Source organism: Balaenoptera acutorostrata, chromosome 14 (genome assembly GCF_949987535.1).
Source record: "Balaenoptera acutorostrata chromosome 14, mBalAcu1.1, whole genome shotgun sequence".
Classification (NCBI taxonomy): Eukaryota; Metazoa; Chordata; class Mammalia; order Artiodactyla; family Balaenopteridae; genus Balaenoptera; species Balaenoptera acutorostrata.
Genome location: NC_080077.1, coordinates 44,418,678 through 44,441,637, shown reverse-complemented (window position 1 = coordinate 44,441,637; position 22,960 = coordinate 44,418,678). Strand labels below are relative to the sequence as shown.

Below are 22,960 nucleotides of genomic sequence, written 5' to 3'. Positions count from 1 at the left end.
CAATTTTTTCCCTCTTGATTACAAAATCTAATTTTTCCAGAATTAACTTACATAGTTTTCAGTATTACCAGCCATTTGTATTTTTATCAATTACTTTCATCTATAATAAATTTACCTATGAGATTTCAGCCACTGTCTATTTTATGTTGCATTAAATATTTCTACCAATATTATTCATTATGAATTATAGAAAAAGACTACTAATTTGCACTTATATCCTAGCTGAAACATGATATTTTACGGGCTGTTCCCCTCCCCTTAGCTATTCTATAAATTTCTCTATTGTCCAGATTGTAATGAAAATGTATTGTACTGAAAATCAAATTCTTCTATATGCTTCTAATCCCTTTGTGTATTCCAAAATAAAGGTCTGTGGCACTGGCAGAGCAAAAGTCATGGTTGCAAGAAACAGAAACTGACTCTGGCTGATTTAAAAGAAAAACATTTATTAACAGGCTATGGAGATAATATTTAAAAAGCTTTGATGACTCATCTACTACAGAATGAAATTCAAACTCTGTGGTTTAGCACTAAAAGACTCTCTACTGTCTACTCTTCCGTATGTCTCATTTCTTTTGCTTCTCCCAGGACAGCATGAACTGTTAATGCCAGTGTTTGTAGATGACCACACTCCATGTTACCCATTTTCTTTATTTTTGAAACTGCTACCTGGCCAAATGCTTAGTACTGTGAACTACGCTAGTAGTTATAGTAGGTGAACTACACTCCATATAGGCAGGGATTTTGTTTTGTTCATTGCTGTATTTCTAGTGCTTGGAACAGAACGTGGCATGTAGTAACTATGTGTTGAATAAACTATTAAAGGATTGAATCAATAAATGTAAATACAGGGGGGGAAAAAGGCTATGGAGATAAGTCACAGAATCCCTGGGAGGGCTTGAGAACCCAGCTCAGAGGCTATGGAACAGGGAGCCCGGCCAGAAGCAGACAGCAGAACCAGGCCAGTCTGGCCTCCCCAGCTGCCAGAGGCACCAGGCTCCAGACTTGCTCTGCCGACTGTCCTGGCCCTGGACACTGCATGCTGGGAGCCAGACCAGCTGCAATTGCCACCATCACCAGGGACGACTCACTGTGGTTCCTATTTCTTTGCTTCCTTCGCTCTCAATTAGAAGCCTGTGGTGGCTGTGTCTGAGTGGTAGGGGCTAGGGTCACTTGCCTGCCTTCTCACTGCGAGAGATCTTGGGGAAGCAAATGGAGCATAGCTCCCACTTGGAATATAATGGTAGAGGAATTCTCCAACACAGGAAGGGGCATCATATGCTGGGCTAACAAAAAGAATGATCAGTGCCCATTAGAAAGTCAAAAGATCAGAGGGAAAATATTCTGCCTTGTTCAGTGAGATGACAGATGTGGCAGAGTGGCCATAAATCCTGGACCTTTACTTGGGGGCTGTTCACCACAGAATTGACACATTGACCTCCCTGTGTTCCTCATCATACAGCCTATCATCTGTGCATGTTCTCAGGCAGTAGGCAAATTTAAAAATGAACTAAATGATCCAAGGTGAAAACATGTGTTCCTCTTCCACAGTAGTTTTTAGCAAATGTTATGATCAAAGTGTTCTTTATAGCTCGTGAACATCCTGTATACTGCAACTAAGTAACACAGAATACTTTCATTGGTGTTGCTATTAGAGCATTTGAGACTTTAAGATTTAAATGGGTAACTGCAAAATAACGAATGGCTTTAAATCAGAGTGTTTCTCTGCAGCAATTTTTTAATTGCTCTCATTTAGGTGCTCTCATTTAATTTTTAATAGTTCTCATTTAGGTATTTATTATTTTGTATGGTTGCTAAAATCACACAGCTTGAATTAACATTATATAATCATTTATGTTTAATTTTAAGGACACTTGGATAGTAAATGTAATCCTAAGTATGTTATGTATAAAAGAGATATGGCAAACAAAAACCATCTTTATATTAGCTAATTTCTGTAATAGCACACAAGTCACAGAGTGATTTTTATATGACCCAAAGATCGTGGAATGCTAAGCTTTAGGACGTAGACACCTTCATGGTCCTGTTGTCAATATGACTGAAGCTGCTGTTCCAAGTCTCCAAAATACAAAGTATTTTAGAGTAGTCATTAGGACAATATTTTATTGTAGTAATAGCTTTCAAAATGACTTCTCATGTCATAGGTGCTAGTTCCTTCTGTATGTGTAGAGTTATTTAGTCACTTCCTTTGTCCCTTTTGGGGTAATCTGTAGTTCATTTGGCCCCTTGAGCACACTTCTCATCCTCCTCCTTCAGGTCTCTAAACATAAGTGTTTAGTCTTTAACCATCTAACTAAGATGTTTCTCTTACAGCCCAGACTGAAGGGTGGGCAGTGGCCTAAGGGACCTCGGGGTGAGGAATCACAGTTTCATTTCCAGACTCATGAGTCTTTCTAAGCTTTCCCAAATGCTCCAAAGTTCACCTCAGAATTCTGCTGAAGGTTAGACAGTTGGTATGGGGATTGTCACAACTAAAACCACATGGCTCTTGGGGCCAAGATGAGAACTCAGGAACTTCTCTGTGTTAATTCAGAGTCATAGACCACCACCCACAACATCTATCATTCTACTAGGTTTTCTTTCAGCGACTACTTAATGGGAGGAGTGTTTCTCTCAACTCTGCATTTCCCAAACAGAGCTATTTATCAGACCCATCTCCATATCCACTGTGAGTGAGACAGGCATAGTTCAGGCCTTCAGGCTTGCCAGGAGGGCAGTAAGCCACTTGTTTTTCTTGGCAGATGTCTTTGTCTGCATGTGGTTCCTTCTCTTCTTTCCTCAGACCACAAGATTCAGATGCCTTGGAGCTTAGAGGACCCTCAGAATTTGCTTCATCTTGTCTGCATTCTGTAGCAAGTACCATATAGTTTAACCCTTCTTGGTTCTTGGTTTCCAGTAAAGCAGTTGACATAACGTCATCTGAATTCAAACAAATCATATGACCATCTTCATCTGTGAAAAAAAATACAAAAGTTATTCTAGCATCTGTTTGGTTTCCTTTATCTGTAATATCCAGGCTGTATGAGAATTAGAACAACACCAGCCTTACCCATTGGTTCAGTAAATATTTATGATGACCACTAAGGGAACACAAAAGTCCAAGACATGTTCCCTGTCCTTGACGCTACTGCAGTCTAGTAAGAAAGCAGAAATAGTACCATGGAAGGTCATGTGTGCGTATATAAGAAAGGAATACATAAAGTGATGAGAGCACAGAGGTGATTAACTCTGCCATAACAGGTGAAACAGGTCATGGTCTTTGTGACAGGAATTAAGTGGCCCTAGTGCGGCCCTTTTTGTGTGAAGTGCTTACCCTTTCATCTTGCCACATCAGCTAAAATACCTACCTTTAAAAATGTATTTCTTTAGATAAAGTAATTTAATCATTCATTAAGCTAATATTTATTGCATGCCTACTGCACACCAGGCTGTGTCCTAGGTATTGATGATACAGCAGTGAACAAAACACATTTATTGCTCTTTGGGGTTTACATTCTAATGAGGAGAGACAGACAATAAACTAGTACAAAACTAAATTTATGTCAGGTGGTGATAAGCACTGATATGAAATATAATAATAATAATTGCTGTTATTAATACTTACAGACTACTTACTACGTACCAGGCACTGTTCTAAGCAACATGCATATATTAACTCATTCTTCTCCTATTAAGTCAGTACTGGCACTATCTCCATTTAACAGATGAGGAAATTGAGGACAGAGGAGTTTAACAATTTTCCCAAGGTCACACAACTAGAATTTGAACCTAAACTGTCTGGCTCTAGTCTGTGTCCTCATGTTGACCTCCCTGAGGGGAGAGTGGAGCTGCCGTGCTGTGTGACAAGGAGGTGGTGAGCAGTGTGCCCTGCAGGAGTCCTTGAGAGGCACTGACTCCAGACACACATGTGTGTGAGGTGGGCGTGGCAATAGAAAGATGGGCAGCCAGAGGGTAGTTTGACCTTCTTCACAACTGTGCTCATATTATTTTGTCTTTCTCTACTTAGAAGCTGACCTTCTTACTTAGAAAAGTATAAGAATTCTTGTTGAAACCTAATTGCAGGGTTTCTGAAACATTCCGCAAAATTCTAGGGAATCAACAAGATAAATATGCAAATGTATATTGTGGGAATTATTTGCTTTTTATCAATGCTTTCCAATCTCTGGGTGTTACTACCTGGATGAAAAATTTACAGTCGGAAACATTACTGTCCTTTCATACAGCATCACGTTTTGCAAATCAGAAACATTCCAGTCAGCAGACGCAGGTCCTTCCCTTTCTCCTCATCCTACTTCCAGCACAAGTGCATCCAAATGTGTGGGTGAGGCCTGCCGGGCTGCCAAGCTTCTGTGCTTAGCCCTGACCTACACCCAGGCTGGATTTATTTAAATTGAAATATGGGGAAAATGTAAATAATTTCAAAGGACTAAGGGAAGCACCATTGCATCTATTATTCCCTGATGGAATTTAACGGATCTACCTATTACCAAGTTCCAAACCTGAACTACAAAGCTTATTTTATTAAAGAAGCATGTGAATCACTGTCCTTGCTCTGTCTTATTAGGTGTTTATTTCATTTTCAGGCCCTCCCCCACTGCTGAAGAACAAGAAGGCCGAGCTACAGGCTCACAGGTTCTTGGGCATCACCCCATGTTCCTCTTCATTGTTCAAACATCATTCTAGTATATTTCAAACCACACAAATAGTCAGTGTTGTGAAATATCTCCCACAGAAATAAGTTTATCGGGTGTCAGGCTTGGTTAGTGCCTAAGTGCTGAATATCTATGGAAGGATCCAACTGTTATGATTATTGTCAATATGTACTTATAGCCATTGAGAAACTCATAAGAATAACTTGCTATGCATGATAATAGCAATAGAAAATATCAAAAAATGATAGCAAGAAATAGGATATTTAACTTTAAATTGCCCGGCAGCCCAGATTACTGAGGAAATTAGGATGATATTCCTGAAGGGCTTAAAGAAATTAGGCTAAAGAAGTTTAGAATTTCAGCAAAAATGTACACCTACAATATAGGTCTAGCTACTCATGTTATCAGCTGCTTCACACTCATACATTTAGTCCATTAAATAGCATATTGGGAAACTTTCTACTGAAACATGATTTAATTTTTTGCCTATATCGAGTTATTTGCAAAAAAGTCTTTTACATAAGGCAAATAAATTCTTTTTACAAATTCTGGTGCAATATGTCAAAGAGAAATCATTAGCTAACTATTTCATTGGTTCATAGTACTTAGGGCAATATTTAGTAACTTGACCCTGGCAAGCTTTCAGCAATTAGTACATTTTCTTACTTCATAATTATGAGAGATGGGACGGGTTGTTTATTTTGGTTTAAAAACTACTGTATAGAAAACCTGCAGGTCCTTAAAGCAGAGAGAGATCCTGAGCAAAGATGGCATGCACTTGGCAACCCTTGGTTTAAGAGGGAAATATTAAAATAAAGACTTCCAAGTAAGACAGGATATTTACAGACAAGACATATGCTGGCTGACTGGCTATGTTTAGAACAGCAGAAGAGCATTTAGATTTGTTTCCTGTAGAACTCTCTGGGACTGATGAGGTGATGTTTACACAAATGTTTGGATGAAGTCACTGGGATATTTTTACTAGATCCCCAGATATGTTACTAATCTTCTCTCTCTATCCCCTCTCCACCCCATTAGGTCAGTAGGACCATAGCATAGGCAGGGTATTATTGCTCCCTGAAATCCTAATGCCTTTTTTTTTTCAAAAAAGTCCTCCCAGTGGCTTTCCTCTCTTCTTACGTATCTCCGACAATAGCAAAGAAGACTTCTTACAGTTTTGTTAAATATGCCCAGCAGTCTGCAAAGCAGCAAACTATTATTAAATACATTCTCTTTTACTTAAAAGGTAATTAAGTTTAGGCTTGCCTTGAAGAGACTGTTCCATGATTTCTATCCTTTGCAAATATGCAAACTCTGCTTTTCATTGTATTTCTTCTCTCTTCTCTGCCACTTTTGTTCAGTCACATCGAATTATCAAAATTTCTGGTGATCCCCATATCTCTTTCCATTCCTTATCATCAGGATTTACATTCATTGTAAATCTCAGAATGTGAATTTCTCTTGTACCAAAAGTATATATCTGTCATGGCACAGAATTACTTGTTTCTATCTAAATTATCAGAGTTTGATTATATTCCCTGTTAACCTCTTCCTGCATCCTTATTCTGCCTCATTATGTCTGCTTCTCTATTTTTTTAAATATTATTTAGAATTTTAATTCAGTCTTTCAACAACTTGCACCTAAATAAATCAGTATACCAAAGAAAACAAAGTGGGGAGAGTGTGGGAGCAGTTTTCTAACCATAGCCACGTCTCTGTGAAGGATGAGAGCAAAGGCTCTAGAATAGAGTCCTACTCCAGCCCCATTCAGCAGGATGACCATGGGCAAGTTACTAACCTCAATCTTTTCAGCTGTAAAATGGTAATATTATAATGCCCACTTCATAGAGCTATTGTGAGGATTTAATGAGTTAACCCACATAGCACAAGTGATATATAAAAAAGTGCTAAAATAAAGTTAACTAATACTGCAATTAAAAGCCATTCACAAAAAGAGTTTTGTTCTCTATATGTACTGTTACCTCGGTCTCATAGATGAACTAGGTAATGCTACATGGTGAAAAGATTTTCTTAAGGGTTCATGGAGACTTCTGGTAGACCCTAAGGTAAAACTAAGCTCTCAGGCCCTCTAACACCCATTATGACAGCCTCCGTAATTTTTATATAAAATGTCTGTACACATTAGAAGGAAAGGCTTCCGTGAGCGAGGAGTTGAATTTTAAAATATAACACAAGTCAACTGTAAATTCCTCGCAACCCTATGGAACTCTTTATCTCTGCAGCATTTGACCACTCTCAAGTCTGTGAGCCTCTCTCCTTTGGATTTCCATGACAGCCTTCCTCTTCCCTTTCTGACTTCTCCTCTCAGTGCCCACCATCATTCTTTGTCAGTCCCTCATATATTGGCTGTTTTCTGGGTCCCATCCACTGTTTACTTCTCTTCTAATTCTATACACTTTAATTGAATAACCTCAATTACACCCTTGACTTCAACTACCTGTATTTCCAACTGAATACTGGGCTTCTTCATTTCTCCCACATTCAGCTCAAACCAAACATGCGTAAAGCTGTTCCTCCTCCTGTGCCCCCGCCTTTGGGAAGAGCACGACTTTGCACCTAGTTTCTCAAATCACTGGGATTCACCATCGTCTCCTCTCTCTTCTTCACCCAATTAGATGACAAATCCTCTAGCATCTACCCCTGTGGTAAGTCTGGTTTCCATATCCTTCTTTCTATACCTGTCACCATTCATTATTTCAGCTTTCATTAATTTTCATTTCTTACGTGATTAGTGTGACCAGTGTTCCTCCAGTTTCATCACTTGCCATTTCCCACCGTCAAGTGTGATAAGCTACCTGCAGTTCTGTGAACCCCCATTCTCTGTTATTCCCTGACTTTCTACATACTGCTCCTTCTATCCTGAGATACCTTCTTCTCACCCCCCTGCAGGACTCAGTTTAGGACTAACCTCTCAGTGGCTTTTATTGACTCTCCGTCTGCCATACAGTGTAGGTTTGGCATGCTGCCGCAGGACTCCCACAGAACATGAATTCCCTCTCAATGGCAACATAGAATGCCTCCTGGCTTCTGGCAGAAGATGTAGTTTAAAAGCATCTGCTCACCAAATCTTCAAAAATAAGCTCATTTGTTAAAAAAAAGAAAAATGGTGGAGAACTGACCAGAGAATCTACATCTCACTCATTCCTCTAGACTACCAGCCAGTGTGTATGTATACAAACATACACAAATGAACATATCTGTAAATAGTTGTATATGCATATAAAATATCTGGAAGTATATTATCAAATCACAAACAATGGCTAGCATGGGGAGTAAGGACAGGGAAGGAGTAAGAGACTAACTTTTTATGCTGCTTAGATACTTTTATATGTTTTTTAAACAATAAACATAAATTACTTTTCTAATAAAGATCTTTAAATACAGTTATAAAAATAATATAGCAAGAACTATTACAGAGATTAATTACTAGGAAAGTTAGAAGAAAAATCGGAAAGGATCAGGAGTCACTTTTTTGATTGTAAAATAACATAAAAATTCTTTTTTAAACCTTTAAAAAGATGATTGTGTTTCATTTTATAAAGGCCACAAAAATGATATTCACAAGAAAATCTGAATCAGAGTCTTAGTAGTTAAGCTTTGCCTTCTAGAGATCAGAGCAGTGATTTAGTAAGGAAATCATGCTTTCAGTGCCCAATAAGCAAAACCATGTTCTGCTTGCCTTTCAGACATCTATGCAATCAACTCAACCCACTTACTGCCATTCATCTACCTCAGGAACAAAAGATTTCATTTTACATATTAGCAAACCACCCCAGATTGTTGTTCCTCTAAAGTTTCCATATGTGAAGTTACAACCAATAAGAACCAGGCCAAGCAGGGGCAGATTCAAATGGCTTGAGCAAAACAGTATTATTCAGTAGTGGACTGGTGACACTCACCTTTCCTGTGGATAGAGACACAGTCCTATGACAAGGACAACTTTCAAAATCACCAGTAGAAGAACAGCTCACTACTAAACATTACATACAAGATTAAAGAAACTGACTCTAGTTTCTCAAGGGAAAGAAATATTCTTGCCTCTTCTTTTTCTTTAAAGCATCCCAGTGGTACACATTAAATTCTGGTGCTTACCACTATACTAAGCCTTGCACAAAAGTCAACAGGTATCTGTTGAAATAATTTTTTAAATTTTCTCAAAAATTCATTCAAAGGAATACATTAAGCAAATGTTTAGAAAATGAGAAGGATTTTATTGTATGTAGAATGGCTTATAGGTATGTTTTTTCTTAACCTTCACACAGTCAAGTATACGTATAGAACCCTCCAGAAAAATGGGGTTGCCTTGCAGTTATAACTCCTAAGGGCTCAACCATTGGCACTCCTAGAATCAGCTCGGTTCCATGATGAGAAGGCAGGTAGAGCCAATGTGAGATTATTAACAAGGCTTGTTCTGATGAGGATCAAGATGCATGCTCAAAGCAAGCACAGCCCTTCCCAATCTGTCACTTAGCTGTTTGTGTTAAAGAAGTCTCATGATCAGAGTCTTATCTCCATTCATGTCATGGATCCAGAGTTACTCAAAATGTATAGTCAGAAGCACAGCAAACAAGACAAGCAGATATTCGTCCTTGGGCTTCGTATTTTTCCCTGCTATTATTAGTCAAGTGCACCACTCAAGGTGAAGGTCTCACTGTAGAGAGATGACTCCAGGGCAACCATCAGCCATTGTGTAATCAATCAGTGCAGAGACGGAGAGTCTTAATTTCTGAGGGATTCTGAGTCATGGTCCATCTTGCCAGGTTTATTTCTAAGCAAGAATGTTTGCATTTGAGAAAAAACAAAGGGTCCTATGAACTTTTAATAATGGGATGAAGTTTAAGAGCAGCTGGAAAGGATCATTTTAAAATTTATTTTTCTGCAGCCAATTAGGCAAATGTATTGTAAATCTGATTTTGGAAGTGAATTAAGTGACTACTGTGTTTTAATATCAAAATACTGAAGTGGAATCACAGTAGACCTTAGCAAGGTGTGACCCACTACAATAATCATAGAAAACTAAATAGCAGTTAAAAGCACCGGATTAGATATATACATAGCAACATGGATGACTCTTAAAAACACAGTACTTAATGAAAAAGAAAGAAAAGAAGCATTACATAACACGATAGTATCCATGCATACAATATACAACAAATTAAAAGATACACATTAAAGACATTGGTATGGCTGCCTGGCAGGTGAAGGGAGGAAATAGAACAGGAGAGGAATATGGAGATAAAGGGACTAAACAAACAAATGAAAGAGAAGTCTTGCATAGACCAATGACGATAATGTACCATCAACTATAATTAACTCAACTCTGCCACTGAGGTGCAAACTGGCATGAGGGGTGGAGGGCAGAGAGAACAGGCCTCATGAAAATATAGTCTAACATGTTAAGTCTCATCCTTACTATCTTAAATTATAAATCCAGGGGCCATACAATTATTCTTTTTTTTTTAATTTAATGAACAAATCAAAATTATTTTCAAAGAGGAGTACAATAAATACTTGATTATGAGGATGGCGCCAGTATATTATTCTTCTTACGCACTGTAAGATGTCTTCCACGTACATCCCATTTTAACCTTATTCAGTTCACACTGTAGAGAAAACCCAAAAATTCTGAAGAAGAATCAAACTTACCTTCAAAGGCTTCATTTATGACTCCACTGGGGTTTGTTTCTCCTCTGCATTGAGAAATACTATTTAAGGAAAAATTTCTGAATAACTGAAGCTGTTCTTGAATTTTATGGAAAGTAGGTCTTTGGTCAGGTTCTTGAGCCCAGCACTGGGTCATTAAATTCCACCTGGATATGTGGGTAAGGACATGAAGTAAATAGTGATTGGATATCACTAGGTAGCCATTACTGATAACCCAGGTAAGGTCATTTCAGAAGGAAAAGAATTTGAGTTATTGCCAGTTTTCCGTAATTAATATAACTGAACCAGAACAAAAGCTTTTGTTTCTTATATAATAGTGGCTGGCAATATAACTACGTTTATTAGAAAACATCTTCCTTCTGAAAAGCTGACATTCAACAGTTATTAATCTAAATAAATAGATAGTAAATAGATGGTTGGAAAATGTTTACTGAACCCATTAGGAAACTAACAGCTATAAAAATTACTGAAGAAGCTGAGATTAAATTTTACATTCATACACTGATAACTGAAACAAAATCTAAGGTTTACTCCAAGCCACACAGATATTTAGTGGCAGACCAGAGGTAGAAATCAGATCCAGTTCTAATGCTTTTACTCTTCATTACACTGCCAGGTTAATTAAGAGACTCAGTTCTCCTAGACATAAATAGCTGGTTGAACATTCTCTTTTCCTTAATGGTTGTCTAAGAAATGTCTGTGCAGAACTCTTGACTAATGTTCATTCATTCACTCAGCAAAGATTTGTTGGACACTTACTATATATGAGCAGTATATCAAGAGCAAGAGATGTGGCAGTATGACTCCTGTCCTCATATGATATATATAGCAAACGTAAGAGGGAGACAAAATTTATCCACTACAACTCATAGGAGCAGGGGGAAATTGTAGCTCTTTTATAGTTCTGTAACTAATTTTCAAAGCCCCACCTAGTAGAAGAAAATTCGTACAATGCCATTTATAACTTAGCCCATTCCAATATTTTAAACCACCCTTTTTAGGTAATTCTCAGTCTTTTATGGATAATATCTCAGTCTCTCTTATCTTTAGGCTATTCCTACTCCCTCTGTCTTCCTCTCCAAGGTGGTATCAGGATTTATGTTGGGTGAAAGTCTTTTGTGAGTTGCACTGGCACAGTGAAGGATCCTTTGGACCCCACTGTGCCCTCCTTCTCTAGTCTCAGAATGGAATGATGAGTAATTCCATAAGGAGTGACTGATCTGGTCCATCCTGCAGGCATCGGCTGCTCTCTGCAGTCTATGATCCCTTTAACCTGTTCTTTTGGCCCTTCTCCCTGAACTGGTCCCCCCTTTTCTCTCTCTAGCTGCAGGCCTCTGAGACAGCATCATGTCCCATATGTGCTGACAAGGCCCAGGAAATCCCTTCCTGTTTCTGTTGCTTGCCCACAGGATGCTCCTTGGCTGAATCTCCAGCTTTCAACAAAATGTTCACTCTACACAGGAAACAAAGGAGGCTTAGAAGTGCAAGCTACATGTTCTCTGTCTGGACATGCCATCCTACCCTGTTCATGATGCTGGGTGTCCATGTCAATGTGGGGGATCCCCAGCTCAGTGGTCTCCTTGCCATCCCACCAAATTGGGAGGAGTGGGCAGTTGCTCCCTGTGCTTGGTGTCACCCACACCTAATCTGAGGCCTACAGAGGTTTCGAGACCTAAATATCCAACATCTTCATCCTCCTACCTCTATCTGTTAAGGTCTCTTCTTCCTACACTTGCCCGGGGCTTAGAAGGAGTTGAGTTTCTCTTCAATTCGTCTTTTTTTATTAGACTATCCTTATATAGAATTATAGGTTTAGTTGCTCACACCTGGCATTTAGCAAGCTAACAAGGAGCTAAAGGAGTCTGTTGGGTGGGCTAAAAGGTTCGTTGGTTTTTTTCCGTAAGGTGGCTCTAGTAGCACTTAGTTGTCTTTAACTTCATCCAAAACAATTTTGTTAGTATGTATGTGACAGCTGTCACATCAGCGTGCATTATAAAAAAAACTTATCAAAATTGGTGTAGCCATTTTAATATTGAAGGTGGAAGGGAAAAAAGCAACATTTTCAGCATATTATGCTTTATTATTTCAAGAAAGGTAAAAATGCAACCGAAACGCACAAAAAGACTTGTGCAATATATGAAGAAGGTGCTGTGACTGATCGAATGTGTCAAAAGTGGTTTGTGAAGTTTCGTGCTGGAGATTTCTCACTGGAGGATGCTCCAGGGTCGGGTAGACCAGTTGAAGTTGATAGTGATCGAATCGAGACATTAATTGAGAATAGTCGACGTTATACCACACGGGAGATAGCTGACATACTCAAAATGTCCAAATCAAGTGTTGAAAATCATTTGCACCAGCTTGGTTATGTTAATCGCTTTTATGTTTGGGTTCCACATAAGTTAAGCGAGAAAAACCTTCTTGACTGTGTTTCCTCATGCGATTCTCTCCTTAAACGTAACGAAAACATTCCGTTTTTAAAACAAATTGTGACGGATGATGAAAAGTGGATACTGTACAATAACGTGGAATGGAAGAGATCATGGGGCAAGTGAAATAAACCACCACCAACCACACCAAAGGCTGGTCTTCAAAGAAGGTGATGTATATATGGTGGGATTGGAAGGGAATCCTGTATTAAGAGCTCCTTCCGGAAAACCAAACGATTAATTCCAATAAGTACTGCTCCCAATTAGACCAGCTGAAAGCAGCACTCAACGAAAAGAGTCCAGAATTAGTCAACAGAAAATGCATAATCTTCCATCAGGTTAACAAAAGAGCGCATGTTTCTTTGATGACCAGGCAAAAACTGTTACACCTTGGCTGGGAAGTTCTGATTCATCTGCTGTATTCACCAGACATTGTGCCTTCGGATTTCCATTTATTTTGGTCTTTACAAAATTCTCTTAATGGAAAATATTTCAATTCCCTGGAAGACTGTAAAAGGCACCTGGAACAGTTCTTTGCTCAAAAAGATAAGTTTTGGGAAGATGGAATTATTAAGTTGCCTGAAAAATGGCAGAAAGTAGTGGAATAAGAGGGTGAATACATTGTTCAATAAAGTTCTTGGTGAAAATGAAAAATGTGTCTTTTATTTTTACTTAAAAATCAAAGGCAGTTTTTAGCCAGCCCAACAGATAACCCTCTCTCTCCTCCAAGCTTCATTTCCAAGTCTACTGACTCACTAAAAAGGTCAAGCACCTGTTCTCTTTTTTTACTTTCTGGATCTAGAAGGCAGATTGGGGGCAGAGAGAGAAAGACTGATAAAGAAACATAAACTGAGAAGTATTTAAAAATATTAGTACTACCATATCAACAGATAAACATACAATTACAAATTATAAGTTCTAAAAAATGTACTAAAGAAAACAAATGTGAGCTCTAATTAGAGATGGAACATTTTTGGCAAATTGCTTATAGAAGGACCCTCTGCAGAGGTGATGTTTAAGCCAATGAACTCTGTAGAAAAATAAGATGCTAGTCATGGGGACTGGGTGGGGATGGAAGTCAGGGAACACACTAGAAGAGGCAAAAGCATGTGTAAATTCCTAAATTTGGAAAGAGCTTGGCACATGTTAGAATGTGAAGGAAAGCCAGTGTGGCTGTAGAGCAGTCATTGAGGGGGAGAGTATAAAAGATGAGGTCAGAGAGGTGAGGATCACACAGAACAAGGGCCAGGCTAGGTGCTGGATTTTATGGCACTGCAATGGAAGCTGTCCAAGGTTTTTAAGTGGGCATGATCTTTACATCTTTAAAGGATGACTCTAGTTGATATATGTGGAGAATTGATTGTAGAGGGGCAAGTTGGAAGCAAGGAAGTTGTTTTTTTTTTTTAACATCTTTATTGGGGTATAATTGCTTTACAATGGTGTGTTAGTTGCTACTGTGTAACAAAGTGAATGAGCTATACATATACATATATCCCCACATCTCCTCCCTCTTGTGTCTCCCTTCCACCCTCGTATCCCACCCCTCTAGGTGGTCACAAAGCACTGAGCTGATCTCCCTGTGCTATGCGGCTGCTTCCCACTAGCTATCTATTTCACATTTGGTAGTGAATATATGTCCAGTAAGCTGGGACGAAGCGAAGGAAGTTACTGAAGAAGACTAGGTGAGAGATAATGGTGTTGGACTGTCCAGTAAGCTGGGATGAAGCAAAGGAATTTATTGAAGAAGACTAGGTGAGAGATAATGGTGTTGGACTGTCCAGTAAGCTGGGACGAAGTGAAGGAAGTTATTGAAGAAGACTAGGTGAGAGATGATGGTGTTGGACTAAGACAATGACAGTGGAGCTGGAGTAAGAAAATATTCAATTGCTAGGTGCCAATGACACAGAAATCATCATAGCTATTGTATTTAAAATAGCTGTATCTGTATATGGCATGCAGACTCCACTTCCATCTCCGTCATTCTTGCAAGCACCTCAGGTCAGAGTTAATACTCGATATCAGAGTATCATGGAGAAACCTAATATTGGTCTGTTTTTCAGTATTGATCTGATGACTTTTCATATATATTACAAGGAACTTACATTCTGGATATGGAGTGCCAAACTTGGCTTTATTTTTTAAAGATTAGAATCATCGCTAAGAACCTAATCTTTTACATATTTCTTTATAATCTGTGGCATTTAGAAACAGGGATGACACAGAGAACTCAATGAAAGACAATTCGACTCTGAAATAACATCGTGTAACTGATATTCGATCATGGAGTTTAAACCAGTAGTTAAAGTAGAATCTTGATGGGAATCTTAGGGCTGTCCTAAGAGGTGAGAGGAGAAAGTGAAGTGTAACTTGCCACAGGGAGCCTATCCCTTCTAAAAAGAAAGTTGCGATTCTGAGATACTGCCAAAGATACATTGACTCTCTCAAGACTTGTCGTATTTCAATTATGAAGTTTTTAGTTTATTTATTTATATCCCACCTCATTCTACAAAGTATTCAAGACACTTAATGGAGATGATTTAGTGAGAAGGAAGAAGGAGGAAGAGGAGGACGGAGGGAGAGGGGAGAGAAGCCATCCATACAGTTGCCCCTTTGCCACTCTGTACTTCACCCACTCACACTCCCCTCCAAAAGTTTAATCTATGCAAGTTATTTAATCAGATATTCCTAATTTTCATCTATGGAGGCTTTAATTTACATTGAGTCCATCATTACTCTTAACTCTCTGATGACAAAAACAATTGACCTGATGGTACTTAAAACCTTTCTCTCCCACTGCCCAGGGCCAAATGAGCACTGGATTGCCCTAGCTTAAGAAAAGAGGAGCTCTATAAAGCAGTAATCATTTAAAAGTAAAGAGTACAACTTGTGCTCTTAAACAGCATTAAGCTGACAATGGAATAAATGACTAGGCTTTTAAAATGTTATCAATCCTAAAAAATGCATTTCTTACATCTTTCAGGTAAATTAACAACAACTATATCTTTGGCATAGGGGTCTTTCCTTACAAATACATACTTGCCACAATTCAGTATCATGCATTAAATACTTGTACCAAGTTATAGTTACAAATATTCAAGCATATTAGTCTAAATAAACTGACAGCTCCTTCACTTTTATTAAAATTTACCTGGGCTGGTTGTTCTACCTCTAAACAGATACTCACACATTATACTTGAAATATCTCATTTAGCTAAGTGTTCCGCTTCAAATTCTTCCATTCACTATGCCAACCCCTTTACTCCTCTTTGCTTCAGTTTTTTCCACAATAGCACAATCTCATTAACCATGTTCATTAATAGTCTCTGAGTAAAATCCTTGGATTCATAAGGCAATTGAAATTCAACAGTTGAAAACTCCATGGCATCTTTCAGTATTAAGGGGATGAGTTTCTATAGGTCTTTAAGCAAAGCACATAAAATACAGACTTCAAAATACCCAATCCCGGAAAGACCCAATTAGCATCAATTAGCGTCTAGGTGTACATATTCTTAAGGGGTAAAAATAAGGTGGTGAGCCTCCATGTTCTCCCATTGTCGCCTCCGTCATTTGAGAGACTCTCCAGTAATTTCAGTTGCCCCTGTGATACCTGTGAAAGAGCTCTCACTTGATGTAGACTGCCCTTTGATCCCGTTTATTCTTGAGAGTGCTATGGTTGTTGTGCAAACTGAAAGCTGAAGAGAATGCTGAGGGCTGGGCTTTGCACCGTACATCCCAGGCTATGGAAAGAAGGGCAGGAATGCTCTGAACTCTCACATTCCATTAATAGCTAAGCACAGCGTAGCCATCTATGGACTCACCTGACCCAGAGTGCATCCAGGTGCTGAGTATTTAAGCAGTGAATAGAAGGTGCAGCCTGGCTCAGCACAGACTTTCAACCCTCTAAGCTGGGCCTATGATCTCAGAGAACTGCTTCAAATAAAAATCAGTTCCCTCTGTACTCTAAGGAGAGTAGTTAATCTTTATCATGACAACTTAAGGCCGTGGGCAGATTGAATGGCATCGCTGAGAGCTCCATTTCCTTAGCACAGCTTGTCTTCCTGGTTGGCCATGGGTCGTTAACCCTTCCTAGGGATCTGGAGCATGCAGCCCTTAGAGGGCTTGGAGCATTGCTCACTTTTTAATTACTGATGTTCAAATGAACTTCAAAATCCGCAATGGAAATTTTAGCTTCAAGGAAACTATATTTTTATAAAATAAGAGCAATAATGTATCCAACTGAATAATTATTCAAGGTAAAATTATATAAAATATTATCTTTTTCCACTTATAATCAGGAATATTTTTCTAGAACTTTTCTAACACTCCTTTCTCCTCCTTCTAGTTGAATTTTTGGATACCTTTGGATAGAGCAAAGTTCAACATACCTGCATTTTTCTTCTCCACAATCGGGCAATTAATTATCCACCTCCCTCTTCCCCAAACAAAATAAATGAACACATCAGTCAAAACGTATAATTCAGTGACTGATTCCTAGAGTGCCTATCCAAAACTAAAGCCTAATTATGATGAGGTACGTTACCCCCTAGAGGGGAAGATATACCAAATAGAATTCTAACAGCACAAGGAAAATTTTGTGCAACTGAAACTTGGGAGAAATTTTCTGAGTGTTCAATAGATGTGTAAGAGATGCAAAACAGTGATTAGTTTGCTAACTATTTAATTAAAATGTATTTTATACTTAGGTATGCTGGGTTTTTTTCCTCAAGCCCTAGACTAAAGTTTTTCAAATTGTGTATAACTTTCTTACTCCTAACTAACTTATAGAAGTGTTTCCATCTGCCCCAAAAGGATCATGAATCATACTTTTAGACACTGCCACCAAACTTGTTCAGGTATGTGTATAACTGATCCCTCTGTAAATATCCCAGAGGCTATAAGAGCTAAATCAGAAACAGACAGTGATTCCAATCTTCTTCTAGCTGGAAGATTTAAATAATACAAAAACATTCACCCATAGAACATCCAGCCAAGGTGCCCAGATCTTAATCATCTTTGGCTCTAGTCTGAATAATCCTCGAAATAACACAGCATAGGCAAGGCAGTGCAACCATGGTGTGTATCCGCATACTGCTAATTCCTTTTGCACTTGTCTGTACCACACAGTTTAGCACTTTATTACATGTTGGCCTGTTATCCAACTGCTCCATGAGTGTGTCTTTTCTTTCAAAATACATTCAGAGATGCTGAAGAAGCGTGGCTCCGGTTTAAACACCTCTGTATTCCATACAGTCCTTAGCATGGTGTAGTGCACACAACAGAGTCGTTTATACTTGTTGATTATATGCTCTTTTAGAAATTTCTTGGGTAAAACACCTCTTAGAGAAAGTGTCAAGACTTGATAGTTCTGCTAAGGTTGTTCACAAGAAGGTAGATTAGTACTCAGCAAAATTACTTGGCTTGGTTTTCCTTTATAATTAGATCAAAATCACCTACTGTTCCAAGGATCACAAATCTATTAGAATTCAATAGTTGCCAGGATCAATTTGATAAAGTCACTAATACTTACGTAGTCACTTCGTGTGAAGTTCATAAATAGATAACAACCTATATAATTTTTAGCAGTACTATATCCCAATAACAGCTTTATCAACAAAAGCAATCCAACTTTTAAACAATAAATTCCTAGTTAATAGAACCTTTTAATATGCAGGTTAAGATGTTAGTCAAATTAGACCTTCCAAAATAAAATGAGTATATATGTGAATACACACACACACACACACACATACACACACGCACACATATACACAAAGAGCTTTTATTTATTTATTAGAATTCTCTTAGAGTATAAACATATTCTGCTGTTCTAGATTTTGCTTCTGAAATGAAATATTATGTATATATATAAATAAAAAGAAACCATCATGTATTTAGTAAATTAAGTGCCACAATCAATTTACATTTTACGTAAGATATACAAATATATAGATTCAGTTTTTACTTAAAAATACCATACCAATGAGGCACGTGATTGCATGTGCACGTGTTTTTGTTCTTGGGTACTTATGGAACATGATTAACTTACAGATCATCGGGACAATTTCTCGGTGGCTCCAGTCTCCCTCCTGTTTGCACATAGTTTAAAACATCAAGGTTAGAATGAGCTGGATAAGGCTGATGACCAAGAGTTAAAATTTCCCAAATCAAAATTCCAAAAGACCTAAAGATATTAAAGAGTTTGCTTTAATTATACTTATTAGAAACATCATGTTTACAGTAGTTTTTCCAACATAATTATTCCTGGGGCTATCAGAGTCTACTTTGTGATTGGCATTATTGGCCCCATAAAAGGCAAATGGGAGACTTAAAAAAAAGTTGGCCTCAAGAAAAAGAGAACAAGCAACTGCATACTAGCAACACTGCAAAGGTGATAGGAAGGCTTAGTGGGGGCGCACACACACACACACACACACACACACACACACACACACACTATGCTCCTCTTCCCTGGCTGAATCTGCACTGTGGACCTCCATTACCTATGGCTTTCATAGCTTCATTATGCAAACACACTAGGGGTGAGCAAGAAAGCATTTCACCTTTCTTCCTGAGTTTGAGTGCTAGTAAATGTGGAGAGGGAAGGCGTGAATATAAACTGACAACACTGAAGACCGACTTCATTTCATCCCTAGTTTTGCAGAGGTCCAGTCCAGCTTAAAAGTTATTGGATGAATCTTTACATTTTGAGCAGCTCTAATCAAAAGTTTGGGGTCAACAAGCAAAAATGAGGGGTTCTATTCAAATAATAAAGAGCTGTCCAAACCTCCCTCATGTCCTAATCGTTTTGAGATCCATGATTTAAATTCTGTGTATAAATTAATGACCAAACATCCCAAAATAGTAGGCATTTGGACACATACTTGGACATTAATTCATAGGCACCAATTCCTATTAGTCATAGCTTCTACACTTTTGGAGAGTAATAAGCTATCTGAAATAAATGGATCTATTCCACATACACCAGTAAGGTAAAGGATCAAAACTAATTGGAGGGAGAGGTATAAACTGTTGAGACGCAGGAATAGCCCTTCCTTGCCCACCAGCTTTCACTTTAGCTTGAGGCAAATCACTTAACCTCTCTGGTCTTATGTTTTCTCACGTAAAAAACAAACTAGATGACCTTTTAAGATCCCTTCTGGCTCTGGCATTGGATGGTTCTGCCCATGTTTCTCTGTGTGCTGTTAAGCTCACCATACATCAGACTGAGTAGTGAAGATTCCATCCATCAAACTTTCTGGAGCCATCCACCGAACAGGGAGCAGGCCTTCTCCTCTCTTTCTATAGTAATCATTTTTATAGATGTTCCTCGCAAGTCCAAAGTCCCCAATCTTCACTATCCGTGATGGACTAGTATAGTCCTTTACAGAGACAAGGCAATTCCGAGCTGCCAGATCCCTATGGCAGAAGCTATACTTAATAATAATAATAATAATAAAGTTCCAGAGATCAGACAAGTAACACTAGGAGGTCTGTAGAGAAGAGAGATTTTAACAGAAACTATTGCTATTTTGAAGGAATGAAAATGTTAATTATCTTGTATATTCTACCCAAACTACAGGTGATTATTGTGCCAATCTTCATAAGAATACTTTATCCAGAATGTCACTGTACCTGTGAATGAAGTGCATCTGCTCCAAGTAGACACAGCCTTTTGAAATATCTACACAAAGATCTACAAGGTCAACCAAGGTGAGTAAAGGACCGTGAAACTGTAAGAAATAAAAGAAAACTTACAGATACTTTTCCAGTTTGCACAAAATATATATGTATATATATGGCCACATATATATGCATGTACACACACATATATATGATGTTTTAAAGGAATTTTTAGTTATGGTAAAAGAATTCAAACAAAGAGGAAAAGAACTACATTTATATGCTTTCTACCAAAATATACATATATAAGACTATCTTTAGTAAGCAGAGGCAATATAGGATCTTTATTGGAAAGATCTCAGGGTGTTAGGTCAAACAGACTAGTTTAAAACCTAATTCTGCTACTTACAAGCTGTGTGAACTTGCTCACATTGCTTAATTCACTAAGCAGCTTTCTCATACGTAAAATGGGAACAATAATACTGACTGTGTCAGATTTGAGATAAGATATGTAATGTGGCTGGGACATAACAGGCACTTAATAAACAGTAGCTGCTCTCATTAGCAGTAATGATGATAGTTTAATCAGTTTAATTATTGGCCCAATGTCACGCTATAATGTCAGTCATGACAATGGGCTTGTTCTCCATATGAGCCCCATAGAAATTGTTAGCAGTACTCTATTTCAAGGTCACAGATTACTCCTCTCATCTAAGAGAGCCAGCACAAATATACAGTTGAGCCTGTACTGGCTGCGATGATTTCTACATGAACAAAGCCAGTTGAAGTTTTTATTAGTACCATATGGAAAAAATTCAAAGTTCCTTCCTGAAGGCTATATTCATATACTGTCTGTCCCTTACCATTTCCCTGCAATTACCCTATTTCAAGCCTTTCTCATCCCTATCTGACGCTTCCCAAACTTCCCATGTCTCCAGCCTCCTGTGCTTTAATTAGCTCACTTTGTTGTGACCCACCGCCTGTAGAGTCTATTACAGATTCCTGAGCACCGCCTCCATGGCAGCCCCAGGCTGCACCAACCTCTCTTTACATCCATGTATTTTCCATAGATTCTCCTCTCACAATCTGTGCTTTGGTCACACTGGGCCATTTGCAGTTCCTTATACCTGCTCTGCATTTCTCAACCTCTCTTTATTATTCCTGCTATCATTCCTGGAATGCCCTCCGTATTCTTGATTTCCATCCACATCCTTCAGTGAGCATCTCAAAGGATTCACAACCTTGAAATCCCTTGATTCCTCATAGATGGGTGCTCTAAATGCTGTTCCCTCTGACTCCCCTGACACGCTCATGTCTTGTCCCAAAAGTAGGAAGAATCCTGAATTCTGGGACTCAACATTGCCATGGTCCCACTCAACCACACCTATGTCTTAAAACTAAACTCAATCTTACTCCCAAGAATCAATCCCTTGCAGCCCTGTTCAGGTCCACTAGATGCGCGCCTCACAGCCTTGTGTCTGACTCCCTGCCTTGTGTCTCCACTGGTTCATTGGTTCCTCTGTGAATGGAATCCTGCTTTGCCCTTAGCAAAACCTACTCTACTCTTGAAGACATTCTTTGCAGAGAATCCTACTCCTGAACTTCAGTTGGGGGCTAGTGCCCTGTTCTCTGCTGACAGATTTTCAAATGCTGCCTGCCTGCTTGAATCTCTAATTATAACTTGCTCCTAATAGTCCCTGTGACAACCTATTGGAACATTTCATTACCCCATGTCGGGCCTCCTTAACCCCAGATGCTGCCCTCGGCTACCACCTGTCTTCTCTTGCCAAACCCTCCGGACATATTGAACCTCCATCTCTGTCCATCCCTAGTCAAAGCCTTTTATAACTCATATGAGTGTAGTTTCAGAAACTGTTCTATCTCGCACCTTGGTTGTGTCCCAAACAGAAGACCTCCTCCGTGAAGCCTTCTCACATCTCCCCAGCTGGAAATCATCTCTCTCTCCTCTGTGCTTCAGCAGTGTATTCTCTACTCCATTCTAATGGGCCTTCCCTCTTTCTACGTTAAATGAGTCATTCATATGTGACTTACCCACCCTACCATGTGGCAGGGCCCTTGAAAGCAAGAGCCACACCCTCCACTGTCGTAAAATAAATACCCAGCAAAGATTTCATAAATTGAATTGTATCTGGCTATGTAGTTGTATTATTTTGATAGATAGGGTTTTTTGTTCACTTTTTCTATCTTACTACAATCTTAGAATATCTAAGCTAAAAGAAGCCGAGAAAGTTTTGGATTCAGTGTTCCATTTTATGAGGCAGAAACTGACTCCTAAAAATGAAGGACCAGACTAAGGTTTATAAACCCAGTTGCAGTCAATCCATATGCATTCAACCCAACAAAACAGTCTCAGAGTGGGGATGGGGAGAAGGGTGCTTGTGGTAATTCTGGAAAGGTGCCTCTGAGCACTCTCTGTGGAGAGGCGGCTGGCCCCGCGTGAACTTAGCCTGACGGGGGCGTAGAGCCTGTGGCCCTCCGCTGTGGACCCCGCACCTTGATTCTGACACTCAGCACCTAAGGGCACCCTGTCCTATA

General features: G+C 38.9%; 1 protein-coding gene across 1 annotated transcript in view; it reads right to left on the bottom strand.

Annotated features, from left to right (window-relative positions):
* Positions 1-502: 502 nt before the first annotated feature.
* ROS1 (ROS proto-oncogene 1, receptor tyrosine kinase) overlaps positions 503-22,960 on the bottom strand; it is a 122,405-nt gene continuing 99,947 nt past the window's right edge. Inside the window, exons 40-44 of the mRNA XM_057528290.1 lie at positions 20,417-20,514; positions 19,997-20,200; positions 18,831-18,965; positions 10,341-10,504; positions 503-2,973 (exon numbers count right to left, since the gene is read on the bottom strand). Of these exons, the coding sequence (XP_057384273.1) occupies positions 2,660-2,973; positions 10,341-10,504; positions 18,831-18,965; positions 19,997-20,200; positions 20,417-20,514 (915 nt within the window). The 3' untranslated portion in view covers positions 503-2,659. The remainder of the gene's footprint in view (positions 2,974-10,340; positions 10,505-18,830; positions 18,966-19,996; positions 20,201-20,416; positions 20,515-22,960) is intronic.